This window comes from Mauremys reevesii, linkage group 3 (assembly GCF_016161935.1).
Source record: "Mauremys reevesii isolate NIE-2019 linkage group 3, ASM1616193v1, whole genome shotgun sequence".
Taxonomy (NCBI): Eukaryota; Metazoa; Chordata; order Testudines; family Geoemydidae; genus Mauremys; species Mauremys reevesii.
The window spans coordinates 178286912-178303800 of record NC_052625.1 but is presented as its reverse complement, the minus strand read 5'-3'; the positions used below and the strand labels follow the sequence as shown (position 1 = coordinate 178303800).

General features: G+C 40.7%; 1 protein-coding gene across 2 annotated transcripts in view; it reads right to left on the bottom strand.

The window, feature by feature from the left end:
- Positions 1 to 581: 581 nt before the first annotated feature.
- CPSF3 (cleavage and polyadenylation specific factor 3) overlaps positions 582 to 16889 on the bottom strand; it is a 56268-nt gene continuing 39960 nt past the window's right edge. The window contains exons 12-19 of one of the 2 annotated variants that reach the window (XM_039531026.1): positions 16381 to 16489; positions 14909 to 15007; positions 12788 to 12882; positions 11889 to 11976; positions 4967 to 5036; positions 4580 to 4622; positions 3319 to 3415; positions 582 to 1017 (exon numbers count right to left, since the gene is read on the bottom strand). In XM_039531026.1, the coding sequence (XP_039386960.1) occupies positions 1010 to 1017; positions 3319 to 3415; positions 4580 to 4622; positions 4967 to 5036; positions 11889 to 11976; positions 12788 to 12882; positions 14909 to 15007; positions 16381 to 16489 (609 nt within the window). In that variant the 3' untranslated portion in view covers positions 582 to 1009. The remainder of the gene's footprint in view (positions 1018 to 3318; positions 3416 to 4579; positions 4623 to 4966; positions 5037 to 11888; positions 11977 to 12787; positions 12883 to 14908; positions 15008 to 16380; positions 16490 to 16889) is intronic. The other variant, XM_039531025.1, reaches the window with a different exon arrangement.

Sequence of the window (16889 nt, the reverse complement as noted above, 5' to 3'; positions counted from 1 at the left end):
AACACCTGAGACTACTGTAATGGATAGTGATAGGCTAAAATGATCTCTCTCATAGTTAGTTTGTATATTTGACAGCCTCTTCCTTATAGTCAGTTTCATTGTTTCCACCATGTAGTCTTCTAGGCTCTAATTCTGCTAAGCACTTAAGCATGGACTTAACCCACAAATCTATCAGACTCAAGTACATACTGTACTTAAGTGCTTTACTGAATTGAGGCCTAAAGGCCTGACTTGTAGAAGTTCCAGGTAACCACACAGCTCCAGCTGAAATCGACAGGGGCTGTGGATGCTCAACACTTCTGAAAATCAAGCCCTTAGTTATCCTTGGTTTGTGTGGAATCTATTGTGATTTCTCATATTAGTTCAGAAAACATTTACTATTCAGATCTTCACCTTACTTTCTCATTTTAAGAGTAAGTGATAACAGTACAGATGACTGCAAGAGGTGTGTTTATCAGTCACTATACTATTACCATAAAAAACAGCAAGAAAAAATAAAAAGACAACTCTGTATAAAATCTTAATATAGCGGAGCAGAAAACCCAACTCCTCCTCCAACAAGTCGGCACACCTTGAAAATATAAGATTCCTCCCATTTATTTTTTATCATCATTTTAGGTTGTCTATTACATCATATCAGGGTAAGAAATTTCTCCTCTTATGTGCATATGTCCCATTAATGGGTTCATATGTACATATATTCACTCATTATGTACATTACACAAAATGGAGTTGCTATAACAGATTGCCCATCTGTTATTTGTAATGACAACTAAGCAGTTTTGTGGTCAGGAAATAAGTACATATGGCTTGCTAAAGGCAAGTTTTATTTATTTTTTTATGAAAATGGTGAAAATGAATCAAGTATTAAAAAGATTGTTCTTGTGTTTCCTATATATATACTGGTCAGTCAGGTCAATGGACTGGGCTGAGGGCATCATAGAGTCTCTGTGCAGCCAACTCCACCATTTCCCGAAGGGATTCATCATCTTCATTTCCTGGCTCACATTCAGCTGTCTGAAAGAAGAGATGTGTGTAATCAAGGAGTCAGAATCAAACAGCCCTGTAAATTTACCTTTTTTTAAAAAAATTGTAAGTAAAGCCAATTAGGAGAAGAAATAGTAGATAACAGTCTAAGCAGCAATAAAAAATTTCCAACAGTGGCGAAGCAAATTGTAAGGAAAATTATCAAGAGATTTCAGCTGCATTGCAGTCTTTTAAGCAGCTTGGCTACACATAAGATAGTTCAGCAAAAGATTTACATCAGTCTTGCTGAGAAACAACAAAACTAGATAAAAGTTTGTGCTTGATTAGTCATTAATTTTGGAATTACTGAATAGTAAGTCTAGCTTTGTGAACTAGATTTGGTTCAAAATCAAGTCTGAGTCCATCAAGTGGCACCCCAAATGTAATCTGTGACCTCATCTGCACTGTACTAAGTTATTTTAGGTAGAAGCTTAGAACCAATATTGAGTGCCAATCAACAGCTCTGCTGTAAATAATTCAATTTTAACTCACTCATAGTCACCTGGGCATTCAGAAAATAAAGTTTATTTCAAAATAAAATCCACTGCCTCTTTTACTCATTAAAGCAATTCATTTTTTTATTGAGAGGCAAAACATCTATGTATACTTGAAACTTGCCAATTCATCCAGCTAGAGAAGCCCATTGACAGCAGTAGCTCTTTGACTCATGTAACTAACAAACAAATGGCAGCAAACAAGGATTTATATTTTTGGTGGGTCTTGTGGCTCTTTTAGTCTGAAAGACCCTATTTACTCCCTTCTACTCTTAACTTGTCTCCTTTCTGCACAGGCACCCCTGCCAGGAGATCAAACAAAAGCTCCACCTTAAAAGCAGATGAAAATGATGCTTGGATGATCACTCTTCTGCAGCAAAGTATAACCTTAAGCCAAAACCCATCTCCTGAGCAACATTCCTGTGCTCCACTAAGCCAAGATGCAAAAACCAAATGCTATGATCCATTGTGCACAAATCTGAACCCAACCCTACATAACATTTAGTGTTTTGTTTTTTTAAATCCCTGCTTTTTAAAATAGAAGCTTTTGGCAATTATCCATTTCTTTATGGTTTCTTAGTGCCTTAGTGTTGATTAAGGTGAATCACTCAGGCACTTTTAGTTCAAGAAGAAAGGAGAGACTATGTAGAGTATATAACTATACTGGCAAATCCTCCTAGTGTAGCTGTAACTTATACTAGCAAAAGAGTGCTTTGGCTGGCGTAGCTTATACTGGTTCAGTGCATGAAATAAGATATAATGTCAAAAGGACTTTTATGCCAACATAACGGTGTCGACACTAGGGCTTTTGCCAATATAGAAATGTTTGGGGTGGGGGGAGGGGAAGCGGGGGAATCACATCTCTCACCAACATTATTATATTGACAAAAGTTTCTAGAGTACACCTGGCCTGATACAATGCCACTGAAGTCAGTGGTGTGTACACCAGTATAAATTATATAAAATACAATATTTAAATATATTTTGATTAAGCAGTAAAAGTTTCTCTCTAGGCTTCTGGTACTTTTGTCTCTTCCCTCTTCCACATGGTCTAAACAATCTGGGGCAGGAACCATCTTTTTGTTCTGTGTTTGTACATCACCTAGTACAATGGGGTCCTAATCCACGTTGGGGGACCACTAGATTACAATACTGGAGCATATTAACCATTTATTTCACCACCACATTGTTCTAAACATCAGGTGTACATCATCTTCCTAAAACCAAGTTTCAATACATTTCAGCTTTACTCCTTAATCTAACTGATAAATAGACAAGATATTTCACTCTCTCTGTGGGCATCGCAGATTTTGGATTTAGTTACTCAAGGATCAAGATGGACAAATCTGATTTGCTTGGCACATTTTCTACTGGATGATTGTTTGCCTTTATTCAGACTGGAGACTATATTTTAAGAGTCTAAAAGTTCTAAATCAGTAAGTTGTATCAGTTATTCTATCTCTACCATCCCTACTCTGTTTTTATACATTTTTATTTAATTTCAATTTTACTTATAGCAAGTACGGTTGCTACAAAGAAAAAAATATTGAAAGTTTCTTTCTCAAAAGCAGAAGAATCAGATGTTAGTTTTTTCCCTGAAAGATTTCTGAATAGGATTAATCTGTTGTGATGCTGCATATCAAAACATGTCCCATAGCAAGTGGTAGACAATATTCATGGGAACATTACCATTACACATCAGACTTTAGAGCTCCATGAGATAGATATTTTGTCTTTTTTTGCCTATTCGCTCCTATAGCACAATTCAAATAATATCAATGAATTTAACTGTACATACCCGTGTGTCCAAGGAAATATTTGCAGTCTTTCCATCCACTGTGACACTTAGAACAGAGCCATCTTTTGCAGTAACACAGTCCTCTCCAAACATGTCCCTAAAATAAAGGCCTATAATTGTAAAAACATAGCTAAATAGCAAACTAGTTTTTCTTTTTCTTTTAATTATCTTTGGATTCCAGGCAGATTCTGTTAGCATAGTATCTGGTTTCAGTCACTGACTGGGTTACTTAACTTTAAAATTATAGATGACAAATACTGACCTCAATTATTAAAGTGGATATTTCAACAACTTTAAGGATTTTACTGAAAAAAATCTGTTAGTAAGTAAGGGCCAAAAGTCCCACTGACTTCAGCAAGTGCAGCTTCCCCTTCTCCCCTCCCCCAGCTTCTATGGAACAGGGAACAAATGTCAAGGCAAGTCTACCTAAAATATAGATATTACAGGATTTCAGAATATAGTATGTTAGTAAGAAGTGACTGTGATGGATATTGCAATTCCATGCAATATCTTTGGGGACCATATTGCATCACTGTGGGCCAAGTATTGTATGCAACTCCAGTGGGGGGGGGGGTCATCACAGCTCCTTCAGGAACCAAAACCAGTGGGGGGGGGGAGGGTTAAGGTGAATTACTCAAGTTGTAAATACCCCCCAAATGGTCCCACCCCCCTGGAGAGTCTTGCATATACTGGTTCACAATAGGTTTCCCAGAGACCAACAGGCAAAGAAAGAGCTTTTCACAGAAAAAGGCTGCATTTAAACTGACCAAGGCCTTCTTGCAGATCCAGCAAACAGACAGGACCTTCTGTCCAAAGAGGCCCCAACACTTGCAAAAGGGTTGGAAAGACTGATGGGTGACTTCTGGTAAGTTTTTAGCATGTGTATAGGAACTTTTATTGTTTTGATAGGTTTTCTCTAATGTTTGTAGCTTAAGAATAAACATGCTAACTCAGAAAGAGCCATGTGTTAATTTGTAACTGTTGGCAATACACTGTTCATAGCCCTCAGAAAGCCCAGGAACTGGCCTTTAGGCAGACTGGCTTGCTGGGGATCTCAATGTCAAGCAGTGCACTGTGGAGCCTTAAACCCCAGTCAGAAGGGAGTAGGACAAGTGTCCCCCTGCCCAGAGACCAGCAACAGCAGGAGACGTGAAATCTGTCTGGGCAGTCCTGAAATGAACCACCGAACGGGGAATATAGGTGCAGCTACCCTGAAACTGTGACAGTGATGGCTTGATTTTCAGGGGTTCTGAGTACCTACAGCTCTCACTGAAGTCAATGGGAAGTACAGATCCTCAGCATCTCTAAAACAAATAAATATCATGGTTCAAAAAATTTAAATGATAAGAAAAAAAAACCCTGAAACAGTCTGTCAGGATATTGCAGGATTTATTACCCTTTATCCTTTGGTTTACTCAATTATTGAGATTCACAGAAATGAAACTGATATAAATCTCTGCAGCCTTTTTGAATTACAGTACATGCAAACAACGAAATGGACAAAATGTAGGAGAGAACTGTGTTTCTTTATAAGCCATATATTTGGTGGCCATATATATTATGCTAAAATCACCACATTTGTAAGGCAAACAAATAATATTTCTAACTGACCATTTTCAGTTATTATTAATATGACAAGCCAACTTACTGAAGCATGATCTCCATCCTTTTGCTAAATGCATCCATATCTACTTTTTTGGCAATCTTATGCACTGCAGCTGAAAAAAATTAAGAAGTCAGCATTAGGTTTTCATTGACATTTGCTTGTGTTGTATTTTCCTCTTGCAAATGTCTGCCATTACAATATAGTTAATTTACAAGTCATAGTTCCTAAAAGTCTGCATAGTTTTCTTTATGGAAATTTATAATTGAAAACAAAAATGTTTCATGAAATACTAAGAAAAAAGTTGCATTTTAAAGGAACAGCTTAAAGATCATATTTGAAACAAGTTCCTTTACTTCTGTTACTAAATCCATCAGGCTATTCAAACAGTAAGGGTATGTCTACAGTACGAAATTAGGTCGAATTTATAGAAGTCGGTTTTTTAGAAATCGATTTTATACAGTTGATTGTGCGTGTCCCCACACAAAATGCTCTAAGTGCATTAAGTCGGTGCACTGAGTTCACAGTACCGAGGCTAGCATCGACTTCCGGAGTGTTGAACTGTGGGTAGCTGTGAGTAGCTATCCCACAGTTCCCGCAGTCTCCACTGCCCATTGGAATTCTGGGTTGAGATTCCAATGTCTGATGGGGAAAAAACAGTGTCGTGGGTGGTTCTGGGTACATGTCGTCAGGCCGCCCTCTCCCTCCCTCTGTGAAACCAACGGCAGACAATGGTTTCGTGCATTTTTTCCTGCATTACCTGAGCAGACGCCATACCATGGCAAGCATGGAGCCCGCTCAGCTCACCGTCAATCTCCTGGGTGCTTGCAGACGTGGGACTGCATTGCTACACAGCAGCAGCTCATTGCCTTTTGGCAGCAGACGGTGCATTACGATTGGTAGCCATCGTCGTCATACTCCTGGGTGTTCTTTTAGCTGATCTTGGTGAAGTCAGTCAGGGGCGCCTGGGCAGACATGGGAGTGACTCAGCCAGGTCATTCCCATTTTCTGCTGAGCACCCAGGAGATAACGATGGCTAGCAGTCATACTGTGCCGTTTTTTTGCGAGCAGCCAGGAGATGATGATGGGTAGCAATCGTAATGCAGCATCTTCTGCCAAGCACCCAGGAGATGACGATGGCTAGCAGTCATACTGCACTGTCTGCTGCCAGCCTAAGATGTAAAAGATAGATGGAGTTGATCAAAACAAGAAATTGACCCAATTTGTTTTGTGAAATTAACGGCCTGCTAACCCAGGGTTTTGAGTTCAATCCTGGAGAGACCATTCTGTGTGACAGTTGTTTGTGTTTCTCCTTGATGCAAAGCCACCCCTTTTGTTGATTTTAATTCCCTGTAAGCCATGTCGTCATTCGCCCCTCCCTCCATCAGAGCAACGGCAGACAATTGTTTCGCGCCTTTTTTCAGCACAGAACCAGAAGCTGCAAAAGCAAAACCAGGCGAGGAAGCAACAGCAGCGCGGTGACAAGAGTGATGAGGACATAGACATGGACATAGACATAGACATCTCACAAAGTACAGGCCAGGCAATGTGCCCCGAGAATGTGCACATCATGCTGATGAGCTCTGCATGGTCACCTGTGCTGATCCGCTCGCCACACTGGCCCAACAGGAAATGAAATTCAAAAGTTCACGGGCCTTTTCCTGTCTACCTGGCCAGTGCATCTGAGTTGAGAGCGCTGTCCAGAGCGGTCACAATGGAGCACTCTGGCATAGCTCCCGGAGGCTAATACCGTAGAATTGCATCCACACTACCCCAATTTCGACCCATCAAGGCTGCTTTCAGTGCTACTCCCCTCGTCGGAGGTGGAGTAAAGAAATCGATTTAAAGAGCCCTTTAAGTGGAAAAAAAGGGCTTCTTTGTGTGGATGGGTCTAGGCTTAAATTGAGGTAACGCTGCTAAATTCGACCTAAAATCGTAGTGTAGACCAGGCCTGAGAGTTTTACAAGTCTAATTTTTACTTATTTCTATTTACTTTTCACTATTTATACTGTTTGTTTACTTTTTACATTTCATTCAGTTGGGTAATGGCAACAGTTTCATTTCTGTTTATAATCTGCTTTGCTTTCTGGTTTCATAAATTAGGACAATACTTCACTCTTTTAAATGGCAAAAATGTCTTTAATGCAGTTAAGATTGCCCTTCCAGTATCTTACTAACTGCAACAAAATTCAAACTTGTGAAAACCAGGAAATACAGAGTTAACCACTGGGAATTATCTGCATGTAATCCAGCTGCATTCACTGTGTTAGGTGTAGTTACATTGAATGATAGAGGAATTAGTTGGAACAGCTTGAAAAGAGTTGTGATTGTGGTCTGAAGCAATCTGTGGGACTGTGCCCCACTGGGAGTGTATATGAGCCCCTCTCTCTCCTTGACCCATGTGTGTGTGTGTGTGTGTGTGTGTGTGTGTGTGTATGTGTGTGATCAAAGGAAAGAAGTGAGCGTATGCCTTGACAGATCCAGTATGTATATTTCAACAGTGTTGTGTAGGCTGTGCCATGGGGATTGTCAGCAGTTAAGTGGAAGATGAGTGTGGTCTGTGAGTTTAATGAAGAGTAAATGAACGTGTAGCATTAGATGACATTGGTGCATAAGGTGATAGGTTTGTAAAAGGAGCTGGAGGGGTTGTAAAAGTTAGCAGATGGGGTTTCCTTTCTGGGGCACAGGAAGCTCCTGTGCAGTACAGTGCAAATGCAGAGTGCAAGTATGTTTTAAGGTTGTAATGGGGCATTGCTCAATGAGGGCAATGTTAAGAGTGTGGGCTTTTAGTTTAAGTCTGTATTTCCTAGTTTTCACAAGTCTGGGTTTTGCTGAACTTGATGTTCTGGAAGACCGCGAGCTACCACGGGGCAACCTTTACTGTGTGCCGATGAAGTTTTTGCCATTAATTAATTTTGCTAGTAACTTCCCTTTTTAAAAAAAAAACCAGAAAGAGGAATGTTGTTGGCCGGACTTAGTGGTGATTTAGGCAGTTGTAATTATCACGTAGATTTGCAATTCAGAGGTTACGGTGGTCAGGAAATAATACCACCACCTAACTTTTATACAGCGCTTTTCATCGGTAGATTTTCAGAAGAGAAACATTATGATCTGCATTGCACGGATGGAGAAAGTGAGGCAAAGAGCAGTAAAGTGTCTTGGCCAAAGTAATCCCACAGGCCAATGGCAGAGCCAAGAACAGAGTCTAGGTTTTTTGAGTCCCAGTCCACTGTTGTCTCCACCAGGGTGCATGGTTGCTTTGTGATTCCTACATGTTCCTCCCCCTCCCCACTTTGTTGTAGCGGAATGGGGATAATGGTTGTTGAAACATTGGGAGTGTGTAGTTGCTAGCGGGGCTGGTGAGAGAAATCTCAGACATGGTTTATGTCCCAAGTACTTGGCAGCTTTATTACATGGCGATTCTAGGAACTTTAAGCATGTGAGGAAGGGTTGTATGTGTGTGTGTTTTCACCCATAATCCCCCGCAACATGTAGCAAGTTCCCTGCCTCCACCATTTCCAGTTCACCCTCACTGACGTCTAGAAGTAGATCGGCAAGAAGGTGAGCAATGCCAGTCATAGTGTGGGGAGCATCAACCCCATGCTGGAGAGTAGCGCCAAGGAGACCGGGAGGAGGGTCTGGTCGACCAACAATGAGATTGGGACACCAAGGGGTGAGAGTGGGACCTGCCTTGGGATCCTCCATGCAGTGGTGACCATTGTTTCTTCTCCAGCAACTGGCGGTGCTCCCCCACCCGCTGAGGGGCCTTAACGGTGGGCTTGGCCTCTTGGGGAGCCGAAGACAACATAGGGGCAGGTGGAGACATGTGCTCTCTCTGCGTCTGGGCTTGGGATGACGATGGTGCAGGCAGGGTTGCGAGTCCCATACTGCTCCCAGGAGTCAGTGGCAGACCTTTAAAGGGGCTAAGAGCCCCAGCCATGGAGGCATGCTCACATGGCTCCAGAGAAGGCTGGCGGGCAGGCCCAGGTCCCTTGCTGGATGAACTCTGGGCCTTCTTGTTCGGTGCTGGAGAGTGCTTCTTAGCCCTCATTTTCGGTTCAGGTGACGGTGAACGGTGTCGGGAAGAGGCCAGTGCCGACAGCGCACTGCGCACGGAGGCAGAGGCACTCAATGCAGCCTGCCTAGAAGGCTTGGAAGCCAGGTGGAGGGCGGACTCCATCAGGAGAGCCATGAGGCGAATCTCTCTCTCCTTTTGGGTGCAAGACCGAAAGTTCCTGCAGATCCGGCAACGCTCCTTAATGTGTGACTCCCCCAAGCACTTAAGGCAGCTGTTATGGGAGTCACTCACAGGCATAGCCTGCTGCCGTCGCAGCAGGGCTTAAACCCAGGAGCCCGGGGCATGCCCCGCTCTGGGGCAAAGTCCCCACTGGGACCCTGACTATTAACTAACACTTAAGAACTCCTTAATAACTTCTTAATACTATCAACAATGTACAAGAGGCCCGAAGGCACGAAGTCCAAGGGAAGAAAACTGCTAGCTCTTGTCAAGCAAGCAAGGCGCTCCGACTGACACCACCGGTGGTAAGAAGGAACTGAGAGGACATGGGCCAGCAGTGCCTGATATACCATGGCATGAGCGTGGCACTCAAGAGGGTGCCACAGCTGGCCTCACAGGTACCGCTAAGGCAAAAAATCTCTGATGGCGACGCATGTGGGCGCACGCACACCTAGAATGGAATCAACATGAACAAGCACTCAAAGAAAAACCTGGCCTTGCACATCCAAAAGTTTTGCAGTCACTGCTCATCATTCCAAGCCTCCATTAGGAGGCGATCCCACCAGTCAGTGCTTGTTTCTTGGGCCCAGAAGTGGCACTCCACCATCTGCAGCTGCTCTACAAATGCCATCAACAACCTGGAATTGGTTCTTTGCTATGTCCCACAGCAATCTGTCTTCCAGGAAATCATCATGCTCCCGGCTGATTCAGTTCTTCTTATGGCTCTGCAAATAGCAGAGGATCATGGATCCTGTGCTTGCAATGCTCAGGACAATAGAGCAGAGCTATGCAGCTTCCATGCTTCTGCCAGAGTAGGCAGACAGCGAGGACTGCACGGGTTTGTGAGATTTTTAAACAAGGCGTGAAAATTATGGGATATATAGATGAAATTATGGGATGGAGACACTTGCACTCTGGGAAGTTATCCCCTTGCTCCTAGTCACCCCTGTGTGACTTGTTTTTGCCCCACCATGCATTGCCAAAACTTCCCAAAAAACAGTGCACTGGATGGTGGTGGGTTGCACACTGGGATACCTACCCATGGTGCACCACACTGCGCATTGGCACAAGAACTCCTGGTGAGTACACACAGCACCAACACAAGGAGCTAAGTATGCACTTGCACAAGCAATATACTAACCACGGCAGCTTTCTGCAGACATAACTTGTGTCGACCAAAGTGTGTAGTGTAGATATAGCTTAGAAGTGCTTGTGAATGCCTAACTGGAGAACCAAACTGACTAATGAGATTGTGATTTGATTTCCTCTAAGGGGCTAGTAGGTGGCATGCCCGCTGTTGGGGTAACTCTCTTAAGTGTCTGAGACCCCAGTGTGATGATTGCAACCCTACCTGTGCAAAAAAAAATATTGATAAAACATGTAATCTTTAAGAAAAGCTGTTTCTTTTCCAAAGGAGGCAGTGTGCTGTTTCTAGGGAACTCCCTGGTCAAATAGCCAGAAATTTGGGTAAGTATAACCGAACCCCACACCTCTATGAGGCACACCAAATGTCAAGGCAATCCAAGTAATCATACAGATGTTAGAGCACTTAGAATCAAACTTCAAACGAAAGCTTGTTTTAACCTTAACTATAGCAGTGCTGGCACACCACTATAATAGGCTGCAAGTACAGCAGGGAATGCTTAAGGTAAAACAGAATAGCATCTATTATTTTAAAAAACAAAACAAAACCTACACATAGGTTGTAAATATTATGTTTTGTAAATTTCCTCCTTCCCCAAGAACCAAAATTTTGGTCCAAATTACGTGACCATGTCCAAAATTGGGGACCAGATCCTGCTCTCAGATACACACACAGCTCTCATCAATTTTCATAGATAAGCAAGAGCATATGAAGGCAGAATTTGGTTTGGCCCTTAATGTGAAGAAGAATGCATGTGTTCCAAGCATAAAGGTACGTATTGGCAAAGAGTATATGGTACAGACCACAGAGGATATGAGAACTTTTAGACTATTTTTTCCGAAGTTCATTACTGTTATTTATCCAACTTTAAATTTCTACTACCATCATGAGGCACAGTCCCCATAAATGTTCATCCTCTTGGAGTGTCACACTGTTCTTCATACTTTCTACTAACTGAAAACAACTTCACCAGTACATTTCAATCCATCATGCAGCTCCGTTCCAGTTCATTAAGACAATAAAATACAGGTTCATATATGAACTAGTCATAAGACACCACCATTAGTCCCAGCAAAGTTGCTTTGTTATTTGAGCAAATCAGCAACCTCACAACCAGCATCTGATACAATAATTCTGTTATGACCTAGTAATGCTATTTGGTTACTGATGTCAATGGGTATATATCTAAAACTAGGCAAAATACAAACACTACTAAACAGGACTTTCAAATGAGAGGCTAAAATAAATATTTAGATGTGGTACCATGAATCACTTACAGTGTTAAATTTGGCTCTCTTTTAACTTTGTACATGTAAACCACTTCATCTGTTCTATAATAATATGGCTGTAATTTTTCCATGTATAAATGCACAAGTTGCCATTTACATATAAAAGAATCCAATTAACCAACAATACAAATCAAATCAGTTTTGTTTTTAAACAGCAAGTCTGTTTGCTCATTAATAAGCGTTTTGCTTCATAATGAAAATAAATGTATCATAATGTAAAAAGTCTGCTAAGATTCTCAACAGCAGAGATGCTAAGGAGTATGCTACAATTAAATACACACAAATTAAATGTAATACCTTTCTGTATTTTGGGATTTGACTGAACTTCCAGGATCACTGTTGTTACAGTGTCTGCATACATATCATTTGCAGGATTTGCCACCCACTGAAAAATAATAATAATTAATAATAATACTCTGGCAATAACATAATCTGGACAGAATGAATAATACAAAATACAAATGTCATAACAGCCATGAAATTCTCTTGACTCTATATTCTGATTTGTGCTGAAGAGGCTAACTTCCCTAGCCTTGGATACATTTTGCACTATATTAATTTTAAAATAAATGTAACTTTGTGAATTGAAAATGGAGTCACCTAGAAGTTCTCCATTCCCCACCATGACACATTCTCAAATTCCAGAGGCTCCTTCTCCTTTGTTTTCACTCTCTTTGGACACACTAGAGGGACTACTATCAAATGATCTGAGACGCTTCTTCAGGAAATGAACAGAGTCTTGGCATTATATTCAACTACTATTTGCCAGGGAGAATATGGCACTGGGTCTGAAATTTGGACCAGTATAGAATTGCTCTATTCTTTTTAAAGCATTTCTACAGTGCTAGTTAATGACTAGCACTGATAGGCAAGTGCCTCCTCAGAAAAGTGTTAGTAAAGTTTCTCCCTAATACTAGTGGCAAGAACGGTGATGCTTACACATCAAACCTCCTGGGGTATCTAACTGCAGTGAAGAAGTGAAATAAACATTTTAAAAGGTTAAATAAAATGACACATATCAGAGTAAGATGACCAATGAAGGAAACTTTACCAGTGACCTTATATCTTTAACTTGATACCCAGCACAAATAACTTAATGATCCCTCATTTAACTCAGCACCAAAGCCACTGTCGGTGATATTGATTTCTACAAAACAGGGAATGGAATATTTTTTTCTCCCCCTTTTCACACTTACCTCAAGTACCACCATGCCAGGTTCCTGGATCACAGTAATATTTTTGAAAACCTTCAAGGCTGGCTTTTGCTGGATTTCGATTTCCTCTACATCACCTACAATGTGGCAAAAATTGCTTAATGAGAGTAAATTACATAGCAAAAAAAAGTTGTTATAAAACAGAGTACCTATATTTGCACAGGAAAATACATCTGTGTGGGCTATATATATGCAATCCATTTCTTCCCCCTCAAATACATACTCCTCCATGCATTCCATGACACTGTTTGGCTTTTTAGTGTGTAATACTGGCCATATTAGCTGTTCTAGTTGATATGGTTTAACAGTACAGTGCATTAACTAAAGCACACCAGTAGAAAAAAGCAGTATTCTTTAACCTGTTCTTTCCCTATTCTAGCCCGAGGCCCTTCTCCCTTGTTGTTAATATTAATTGTGTTAAGTATCTGGTCACAATTAACCTTGTTAGTGAAGACTGCTAGAAAGATGCTAGATCTCACAAATACTAAGTTTTATAACCTGTCTAGAAAACAACACATTGTAAAAATATTTTCTTGTGTAAAAAGTAATGTATGGAATTGTAAAGTAACCAAGCAAATAGTAAAGTGGCCTGGAGAGCCTCAGAATTAAATTAATGTAAATCATGCAGTCAGATACAACAAATGAAGGTTGAGATTGTCAAAGTCGTCTAGGGGATTTAGATACATCTTCCATTATTTTAATTTAAATATTTACAATTAAATAAACAACCTAAGTCTTCTAAAAAGAAATTAGACTTTAAGGTTGACTGATTCTTTTCTCAAGAGGAAACTAAGTAAATGGTGAGGTATATGACTATCATTTTTAGCCCATCCCAGTGGATGTACAATACACTTACTAAGATACCAAGGAAGAAAAAAAATTGATTTTCTTTGCCCTTGTTTTATACCCATTTCTCATTCTGGAGTAAGTGTCTCAGCAAACAGCATCCAAAAGGCAGGACTTAAAATTTGCTCACTGTTTCACTGACAATTTGGGAAGGTGTGCTTCCTGTTTTGGTTAATCACTTCTTTCCCAAATACTTTTGAACCCCAGGATCAAATTCCTTAAGCTTTTATACATATGTTGTCTACAAAGTTAAAGAAAAAAAGCACTAGAAATACAGACAAACAAATCCATATAGTTGGATGGTGGGCCAGTGCTTGTTGCACCTCTGAAGCCAGGAGAGGGAGAGTTGTAGCAATTGGGAGGCAGGGGAAACTGACCACCAGTTTCAGGCAGGCTTGTACTTGGCATGGCTCAGATGTGCCTCTGCTGCCATTACCTGTGTTACTGTGGTTACATTACTATTTATACTCATGCTAGCTCATGGCACACTAGTAGGGGAATCACACTACTGGCTTGCAGTGTAGACACAGCCTTGGAGACGACTTCTAGCAGCGAGAGAAGGATGCTTCAGTCAGCATGTCTAAGCTATTGCCTCTGCTAAAACTACTAACGGGATGATAATTGTGGTGGCACTTATTGTGAGAAAGACATTTAACTACTAGAAACCAACTGAAGACCAGAATAATTTTAACACAGGTAACTGAATACCAGTTGGATATTTTTCAGTTACTGACAAATGAATTGGATTTTGACCAACAACCTGCAGGTGAAAGTTGTTGAAGTTTAAATCTGGCTAGGGATTTTAGGAATCCCATATTTTCCCCATGCTCATTGTTTTACATTATACACCTCTACCTCAATATAACGCTGTCCTGGGGAGCCAAAAAATCTTACCGTGTTATAGGTGAAACCGCGTTATATTGAACTTGCTTTGATCTGCTGGAGTGCGCAGCTCCGCTCCCCCCGGAGCGCTGCTTTACCGCGTTATATCCGAATTTCTGTTATATCAGAGTAGCGGTGCATACACAGGAGAATCCCACAAAGATCCCCCACTTGTGCCCCTATGGTGGCTCTGGCAAGGCCAGTGAGAATCTAACGAAGCTTGTGAAAATTTGCAACAAATTATTAATAGCCTAGTTAGTAAGAGGACAGCAGAATTTACCACTCAGATTTCCCCAAGAAATAGAATTAAAACAAAACAAAAACCTTTAAAGAAATGACAATAGATGTTGAACATCTCTTTTCAAATACACACACCTGTCAGTTTCTGTAGCTGGTAATAAAGCAGATTGAAAGGACCAGAATATGGAATGGCTTGTGTCTGTGTTACAGTGCTCATAGCCAAATCAGTGTAATCTGAAGGAATTAAAAAAAGAAAAGGAAGTTAGTCCTTTAAAAGATATTTTCTAAAAAATAGATTTTTCAGTGCTGAGAAATGGTGGTTATTGTTGATTCCAAAAGTTTACATACAGTTGGTAGAAAACAGAAAAACAAAACAAACAACCCAGTTGTAGTTTACAAGAAGAAGATCGGGTCTGTAATTAAGGCATGGGCAAGGCCCTGTATTTTATGTGGCACATTAGATGTAAATTATGCAGCAGGGATGCACTGTCTCCCACAAGTCCCCTTGTCCTCACTGTCCTATTCGATCAACTTATTGTTCCTTGTATTATTTATTTTGAGAATACATTTAATTCAAATCATGCTTTCTGCACATTTTAAGTTTTCAATTTGCTGCACATTTTTGTACTGAAAACGAATAAATGCATTTTAGAAGCTGTCATGGGAAAGCTTGCTTCGACAACTGGCCAGGGCCCACCTCCACCATCTATGGTATTTTTGGCACCCACACAGGATTGGGAGGTGGTTTTGTTTTTTGGTACCAGGAAGGGAATGCATTTTTTTCTCTCCTCGTTTTTGGGCAAGGACAGAGGAAGGGTTTGAATTCCTTGTTTCTCACTCCAGCAACCAACGATAGCAACTAATTGCCCTACTGCCCCGCCTTAATATCTGCCCCAAATCCAACAATGACAAGTAAGCACAGTAGTTTGATGTTTCTGCTAATGCGATCAGCTTTGAAATTGTTGAAGGTGACAGACTTCACCCACTGAAATGAACGGAGCAGTTAACTTCGTAGGTCTCAACCTCATTTCAGACTTTCTGCAAATTCAGGTTTGAGAAGTTGTTCTGAAAGCTGTAATTGTTTGTTGTTGATTCTATTTATGCACCATTCCTTGCATCATACCAAACCCAAACTTCACAATGTTGTCCAGTTATACACAATGAAAACTCAGATGTGTGGCAGGGCAAGTGGTGCATAGGTTAAGGCCATACAAAAAAAAATAAAAATGCTGGTCTTCAATACATAGATTCAGTCCAAGGCTTAAGGTTACCATCTGCCATTGCAGGAGGGAAAGGAAAATAGTGGCAGAAAGCTTGCAAATGCCAGGGTTCTTTACCCATAAACCCTCTCTATCCGTTTGAATGGTCTCTGACAGGTATTTCATATTACAAACATTCCTGTACTGCTGTAAATAACCCATATCAAGCAACTTTCCCCCACACTTAGCCTAAATAAAAGTTTAAAAATTGATGCCAGCCAATTACTGATCACACAGAAATTGTAGAAACATAATGAATCAAATATAAGGTCCTATACATCTTTTGCCTTTAAAACAGGAAACTCAGCTTAGTTACTGAACACATGACGGTATGTCATCTTCACTTACTGGAGAGGTCACATGGAGAAAGGATGTGATAGTTAAAGTTTCTTTTAACCAGGATCCCTGAAACTCGCTGTCCTTGCTCTGGCTTTTTATCTGCTAAAAACCCCATCACCTGTCAAAAAGAGAAAAATCAAAATTGTTACTGAGAAAACTGAAGCTGTGGTGGATGGAGGTTAACTCTACAGATGAAATGCAGGCTCCTTTTTAAGCAACTGAAGATGATATCACCACTGGAAGCTCACAACATGGCCAAGGATATATAGAGAGTAATCTTTGATAGCAAGCACATTTCAAAGGCACAACACAACAGAGAGATTTGGATAATAGAATGACATTCAAATCTTGTGACATATTTCATTTACAACAGCTGTCATATAGAACATACACGCATGGTCTACTTAACACACAAGTGATGAGAAGTATATATATGGTCAACTGATTCCCATAAAGAATCAGAGCTGCAGACTTTCTAGTTTCTCAGCCAAAGCAAGTGACATCATAAGTACTATCAG